Raw genomic sequence first — 7653 nt, 5'->3', positions numbered from 1 at the left:
AGACCCTAGTTCGGCTCAAATTGAACCAACTAAATATTTTTAAACTCGATCCTACCTTTACAAGCTCAAAATTCAAGATCTCGAATCAGGCCGATTGTAAGCCAAATAAACGATCTAACTAGAAATGCCTTTTTCTTTTTTACCACCGTAAATTGTTAAAGTTATCGGAGAATCTATTTTTCTTCTCTAGAATGAAAAAAAAAAAAAAAAAAGATCCATATTAAAAAATTGTTTTATTTGACAAAATCGTTTGTGATTAAAACTTTATTTATTTTAGGAGGAAAAATACATATTTCCTAAGGTTTAGTACATGTTTCTTAGGAACCCATTTCATATATGAAATCACAAGGAATAACTTCCAAACCCTTGGGGTTCTTTTATCTCAACTTATGTATATTCATTTAGTTTCATTGATCATTTTGTGTTAATCTCTCATAGAAGACCGTGGTCAAGGAGTTTGTCTCTAGTTTACAAAAATAAAAGGGTCTCTCCCAAATACACTGCAAAACACAGAGGGTTATATCTAAATTACCCTAGAATTATTTGCATCAAGAGAATTACATACCTCCAGTAGCATTATGAGTAAAATACTTTTTTCTTTATCATTTGTTATATGTTTACTATCAAACTTACAGGAGTATGAGAAATGATGGGTACATCAACTAGATTCAGTTTTAGTTTCATTATTGACTTAATCATCAATCAAACATTTCAAAGTTCTGTAGCATTTTAATGCAATACTGCAGCAGGAAGTACATTATCAATTTTTTTTAGTGCTTAGTAGCCTGAAGTAGCACTTTTGTTACATTTAAATTGCAATAAGGATTTGTTGATTTCGTGGTTGACACGTATGTACAATGCCAGACTTCTAATGAATCTGACACGTGGGGATCTGAAGAACAGATGACAAGCCTACCCTGTTCCATGGGTTTCTGTACTTTTATTTTTTTATCTACAATTTCTAACTTTGCGAGTCATACTCTTTCAATCATCAAAATGTGGTCTTAATAGTTATGGAACATCAAATTCTTGCATACCAAGTAAGGGTGGCAATTTTAATACGATCCGCGGCCACGACTTGAAAATGATTGCGATATGGAATTATCAGTTTTGGGTAGGGAAGGGGTGTACAAAATACCCCATAATCGAAAAAACACAAGAATGACTTAAACCATTTTTTTCGGTTTGAATTTGGGTAACATGCTCAAGAATCGAACCAAATTGAAACTAGGATTAGAACTTGGAACCAAACCCATGAATCAAAAAATAGTTTTCTTAAAATTATTTGTTAATAAATACCACCCAAATTCAAGGTGAGTGTAGGATAGGATTAAAAAATTAAACATTATACCCCCTCTCACCCGTTTTCATATTTCTCTTTTCTATAATTTTAATTTAAAAATTCCTTAGGATGTGGTACTTACTCTCTTTATCTCTAATAGATTGAAGTTCAATTATTTATAATAAGTATAAAAAAAAAAAAAAAATCTTGGGAGAGATTTTTTCTTGAATCCCACTAAGAACTAATGAATAAGTGTTCCGACATGAGAAAAGTATCAAAGATAAAATAATGGATATACGTAAATTAAAAAAAATTGAATTTGAACAAATAAATTAACTTACAATTGCAAACACCAAAAATACCCTATTGTTTTGGGTTTCCTAATCCATTTTAAGGGAAAATTTGAAAACTTCTCGTCTCCAACACGTTAATGTCCAAACTATATGATATTCAATCATCATTTAGAAGAATGTCAACAGTATTTTAGAGCTTGATTCTTCTTTAATTGTGAATAGGTTGAAAGGTGCAAATCTTGCTTGAAAACTCTAAAATTGGTTGGTGGGGATCAAAGAGGTTCTTTCAACCTCTTTATGGTGTGTTGAACATAGAGGGCAACTCCATGGTAGATTCTTTGACGAATTTTTCCATTGAGATTTGAGAGAAACCTCTTGTATTTTTTAATCTATTTCAGACCTTCCTATTGATGCCAGAATGGCTTTTGGAGTGGTATCTTAATCTAGGTTCATCCCTTGTACATTCAACTTCTTAATATATTCTATTTTGTTGGCTTAGCCAAAATATATATAGGGAAGCATTCAAAGGCTTTAAAGAGAGCTAAACATTGTACCAAATATTTTTCAATATAAATTAGAAGTTTTGAAATGAGCTAACTTTTTGTGAAGATGATCTAAACCCACAAAAAATCATCTTCACAAAAAATCAGGTCATTCTCAAATTTCTAACCCTAATTTACAAGTTGAAGAATCATGAACTGTCAATTTTTATCGTTAATTTGTAAAACACTTTTTAAGGGGTTAGAAGTTTCGGAATGAGTTAATTTTTTTTTTTTTTTTCAAGATGTTCTCAAAAGCTTTACCGACTAAAATATGTGGCATCTGCCACAAAGACCACTTATAACTTTCGTGTACATCTCAATATCTAAACTTTGATGCTTCTCCTAACTAAACATTAAGGACTGTGTGAAACGATGTCAATTTTAATGTCATCAAGCACTATTCAACCGTTTAAACTCTTCTCTACTACTAATTCATTAACAATAATCCCAGGCACACAAGATCCACAAAACTGTTTTGAGAACCACCTAAGATCAACTAATGAACTGAACTAAACTAAGAAAAAAAAAAAAAAAAAGAAATAGAGATAAAAGGGTCGTTGATTGGCTCAAGTTTTATTTATAATATTGTAGAAAACTCATGCAATATCATGCATGGTGTCTTCTTACATACGTAATACACATCTGCATCATATATATATATATATATAGTATGATAAAGACCAGTCTCACTACACTAGTGGTATCAACGACGTGATCATCAACACTCGATGAACATGCTCTTCCATCCAAAGGACTTGCACCTTCGAGTACGTTTGTCCAACCGGCTATGCACTCTGCCTTTGCAATCGGGCTGATTGTAAAATCTTGCGGGCTGCCCGGTGTACACGAATTGGAATCCTCCATTAAGTCTGATGTTGTTACACCCACAATTCTGGTGGGTCACAGCCCAGTTTTCGCAACCCGGACCGCTCCAAACCGTAAACTCGCTACCAGCAACAAGGTTGGCTCCACAGACTATTAACATAAGCACCACCAATATGGTTGTTGTGGAAAGAAAGGCTGAAGGAGGCTTGGTAGAGGCCATGGTGTGAGTTTAATTTGAGGTTGATGTGTCTGTTCTTCTATCTATTTATAGGACGGAGTTTTTTTTTTGTTGTGTGCCATCGGTATCGGAAATGATGGGTACATCAATTAGATTCAATTTTAATTTCATTATTGACTTAATCATCAATCAAACGTTTCAAAGTTCTATAGCATTTTAATGCAATGCTGCAGTAGGAAGTACGTTATCAATTCTTTTTAGTGGTTAGTTGTCTAAAGTAGCACTTTTGTAACATTTAAATTGGAATAAGGATTCGTTGACTTCGTGATTGACACGTACGTACAATGCCAGACTTCTCTGGAATGGCCGAATGGAACACAAGAAGATTTGAATCTTGCACGTGGGATCTAAAGAACGGTTGGCAAGCCTACCTTGTTCAAGGGGTTTCTGTACTTTTGTTTTTTATCCATATTTTCTAACTTTGCGACTCATCTTCTTTCAATTATCAAAAAGTGGTCTTAATAGTTATCCAACATCAAATTCATGCAAGTTAAATAGAGGTGGCAATTTTAATACGATCCGCAACCACGATTTGAAAGCAATTGCGACACGGAGTTACCGGTTTTGGATAAGGTTGTACAAAACGCCCCATATCGAGATTCACAAATGGGATCAAAATCGGAAAAAAAACTGAATTGACTGAATCCATTTTTTTTTTTCAGTTCGAATTTGGGTTCCACCCTCGAGAATCGAATCTAACCGAAACTGAGATCGAAACTTGAAACCAAACCCATAAATCAAAAATCAGGTTTATTTTGAACCCCCTTTAAAATAAAATTTAAAATAAATAAATAAATAAAAACCCGTTGGGGGGGGGGGGGGGGGGGTCTTCAAATTATTTGTCAATAAATACAACCCAAATTCAAGGTGGGAATAGAATAGAATTTTAAAAATTAAGCATTATACCCCGTTCTCCCATCTCCCTCTCCCTCTCCCATTTCTTTAATTTTGATTCAGAAAATCCTTAAGACTCTACGTCCAATAGATCGAAGTTCAAATAGATTGAAAATGTACGGGTAGAAATCTTTTTAAAAATAAAATCTTGGCATTTTTAATCCCTACTCACAAATTGCACATCATAAAGATTAAGGTATTTAGACCCCTTCTTTCATAAGAACAGGTTCATAACCTTCAAAAAAAAAATTCAAAATTATTTGATTTTAAGTTAATGTCAAAATTGAGATTTCCTCTCTCAATGAGGTGACTCTTATGACTTAGACCAAAATTAATGTCTCCTTCCTTTAGTGGTACAAATCGTATTTTCAACTTTCTTTTTTTCTTTTTTTTTTTTTTTCCCCCTAAAATGAACATGTATTTTAAAGTTATCACCTTTTGATGGAGAGAGTGGAGTGTAGCACTTTCGTCGACCTTATGCACCCCTTTCTCTAACCGAACTCTTACTTAAATCTTAGGTTGATTGATTTCATATCCATACGAGAATCACTATTTCGTCAAAAATCGATTTTTCTTCAAATAATTATTTGGTTGACTATTCGTACCCCTTATTAAAAAAAATGAATGGTGACAACAACAAATCCATGTAGTGATGATTTTTGGATTCGAAAATCACATACCTACAAAAATCTCTTTAACAAGTAATAAAATGTACAAGGGAAGAAATTCATGATTTTGAGAAATCTTTACCGTATCAATTTGTGTGTATGGTAATGTATCCTTTCCCTAGTGTTCTTTAATGAATTTGATAAATTTTGTACCAACAATGATTCTACAAAAATTATTACAAAACATGTACCAAAATATGCAAATAAAATAGCATTTGAATTTTAAGATCAATACTAAAAACTCCACCCTAAGTGTAATTAAAAATAAACATGTGAATCATTACACTTAAATTGTCCTCAAGTCTACAATTTCTCAGCAACCACTCACAATGCCCTCTTTCAAGACTCCAATGGACAAATAAAACAAGGATAATTTACAATTGCAAACACCAAAACAGTCAGGTGTTTGGGTCTCCTAATCCATTTTAAAGGAAAATTTAAAAATTTATTGTCGCCAACATGTCTCCAACGTGCCTACGCTGAAACTAGCTGATATTCAATCTTATATAAATGTAAGGCTCACTTGAACCATCTTTCTACTGCTCTTGATTCATGTGCAACAACCTTTTCGACACAAATTCAGCTTCCTTTGTTCTTCCCTCAGCATCTAGGGTGGTTTTTAAATCTCTTAGGCAACAAAAACCTGGCTGCCTTCCTTTCTCCACCAATTCATAATACAAGCCAAATGCTTCTGCAGCTTTTTTAGTTTTACAAAGACCAGTTATAACTTTGTTGTACAGCTCAATATCTAAACTTTGATACTTCTCCAAACTAAACAATAGTAGTTCTTGAGCGTCCAAGAACTTTTTGTTCCGACAAAGGAAGCTAATCACTTCCTCCATTTTAATTGAATACCCATTGTCATGAAGTAACCCAATAATCTCAAATGCAGTTTCTCTAATTCTGGATTTAAAAAGAACAATCACAGTATCTGTCGAGATGTTGATGTTTTGTCGAATTTTTCTCTCTAACATCAATTTAACAAGGGAAGTGGCTTCTAGAGAAAAACCCTCTTCTACTAGTGCTGCAAGGATAGCATGGAAAGTAGATGTTCTTGGATGATGAGAGCTCTTCAACATCTTGTCTAGAGTCTTAAAGGCAAAACTTGGTTCACTCTTCTTCAAGAACCCATCAATAAGGGACTCGTATATCTCCACATCGGGAACAAAATCTCTCCTTAACATCAAGACCAAAAGGTCGAATGCAGCTTGCAATGTACCTTCCTTGCAATGTCCCATGATGATCGTCTTGAACGATGGAGGGTCTTGTGTACCTCTCTTCAAGAGTTGCCTGAACACCTTCTCAGCCTTCTGAGTCTTCCCCTTCGTGCATAAATACTCAAAAATGGGATTATAAGCCGCAACAAGAGGGACACAGCCAACGTCCCGTAACACTATCTTCTCCTCTGATAACTCATTAAACAACTCCTCTGCTCTCTCGAACTTTCCCTTATGACACAAATTCCGAATCAAAATACTATATGAAGCTGAATCAGGTTGGACCTTTAACTCTGACATTTTATCGAACACTTCCAGCGCATCCTCCAACTTCCCCGTATTACAATGTGCACTCATCAATGTGTTGAAAGTACATGTGTCAGGGACGAATTCGCCGCCACCGATCATTCCACCCAAAACTTCCTTTATCTTATCAAGCTTCCGTGCCTCACAAAGGCCTTGAATTATAGTATTATAAGTAATCTTATTAGGTTTCATTCCACAACCAATCATCTCCTCAAACAAATCTAAAGCCTCAACAATGCATTGTTTCTCACAATACCCTCTAATCAAAGTCGTGTAAGTTACAACATTTGGATTCAAATCCAAGCTTTTTTTGCACATTCCCTTAACAAGATTGTGTGCAATTCTAACTTTTCCAGCTCTACACAATCCATCGACAAGCGTGTTATACGTAACAACATCTGGGTCACATCGAAATTGCGGCATCTCTTTGAAAAATCGAAACCCATCTTCCACCATTGAATTCAAACAAAACCCTCTAATCAAAATGTTGAAAGTAAAAATATCGGGCGAAACACCCGTAGAGAGCATTTCATCAAACAGTTTCTTCGCCATATTAGTTCTACCACGACGAAGCATAATAGATAAGAGACTATTGAAGGTGATTACAGAAGGTGAAACCCTAACCGATTTCATCATCGAAAAAACCTTAATTGATTCTTGAATCAAACCAGCTTGACCATAGCTTCTGATCAAACTGTTAAAAAATCGATCTTGGAGCTTAACAGTTCCTCCAGATTTGCTCTCTATGGAGAGTAGGAGGTTTCGAGCTGCGTTGAGGTTTCGATTACGGCCAAGGATTTCGAGCATCTCGAAGTAGGTTTGATCATTGTGGGAGAAACCCTTAGTTTGGGCCCAATTAAAGAAATGTAAGGCTTTTGATGGGGTTCTAATGAGACGAAGACATTGGAGGACTGTGTTTTTAGAGAGAGAAGAGGAGAGAGAGGATTCGAGATTGGGTGACCATGGATGATTGTTGATGAGTCGAGATAGGGTTCGAGAGGATTTGGTTTTTGATGATTTGTGTTTTTGATTTTGATCTTCGTTGTTAGGTTGTTTTACAGGTAGGGTTGGTGCTAACGTGCGAGGGGAGGAGGAAGAATCACAGGAGATGTGCCTGGTAAAGGAGCGTCGGAGAAGAAGCATGACAGCGTTGGAGGCCAAACCAGAAGAAAGAGAATGTACACGTGGCATTATAACAAGGTGAAAGGTGACTATCAATGGGCCAAAACCCGACCTATTGACAGCCCTCGCTAGTGGTTCCAATGGGCCAGGTTAGCCCAAGAGCTAGCCGTACCGGGCATATAATAGATTGGGCTCATATTATTTCAGTTGCGCCTCTTGAATCTTGATATGGGTGGACTTTCATTTTTTTATTTTTTTATTTTTTC

At 35.4% G+C, this 7653-nt stretch overlaps 1 protein-coding gene and 1 pseudogene across 1 annotated transcript; both read right to left on the bottom strand.

The window, feature by feature from the left end:
* Positions 1-2835: 2835 nt before the first annotated feature.
* LOC147380979 (antimicrobial peptide 1 pseudogene) lies at positions 2836-3162 on the bottom strand (annotated as a pseudogene).
* A 1879-nt stretch (positions 3163-5041) lies between these two features.
* Positions 5042-7443, bottom strand: LOC147380978 (pentatricopeptide repeat-containing protein At1g02060, chloroplastic-like). Its single transcript, XM_086430986.1, has one exon. It carries the CDS (start codon positions 7406-7408, stop codon positions 5279-5281), a length of 2130 nt encoding a protein of 709 aa, XP_086287112.1. The 5' UTR covers positions 7409-7443; the 3' UTR covers positions 5042-5278.
* Positions 7444-7653: the final 210 nt, after the last annotated feature.

This window comes from Akebia trifoliata, unplaced genomic scaffold (assembly GCF_017979445.1).
Source record: "Akebia trifoliata isolate Shusen 1 unplaced genomic scaffold, ASM1797944v1 Contig00841, whole genome shotgun sequence".
NCBI classification, from domain to species: Eukaryota; Viridiplantae; Streptophyta; class Magnoliopsida; order Ranunculales; family Lardizabalaceae; genus Akebia; species Akebia trifoliata.
This window is presented reverse-complemented; position numbering and strand designations above follow the sequence as displayed.

Coding starts and splice junctions, on each gene's coding strand:
- LOC147380978 (XM_086430986.1), bottom strand. CDS start 7,408: ATGCTTCTTCTCCGACGCTCCTTTACCAGGCACATCTCCTGTGATTCT.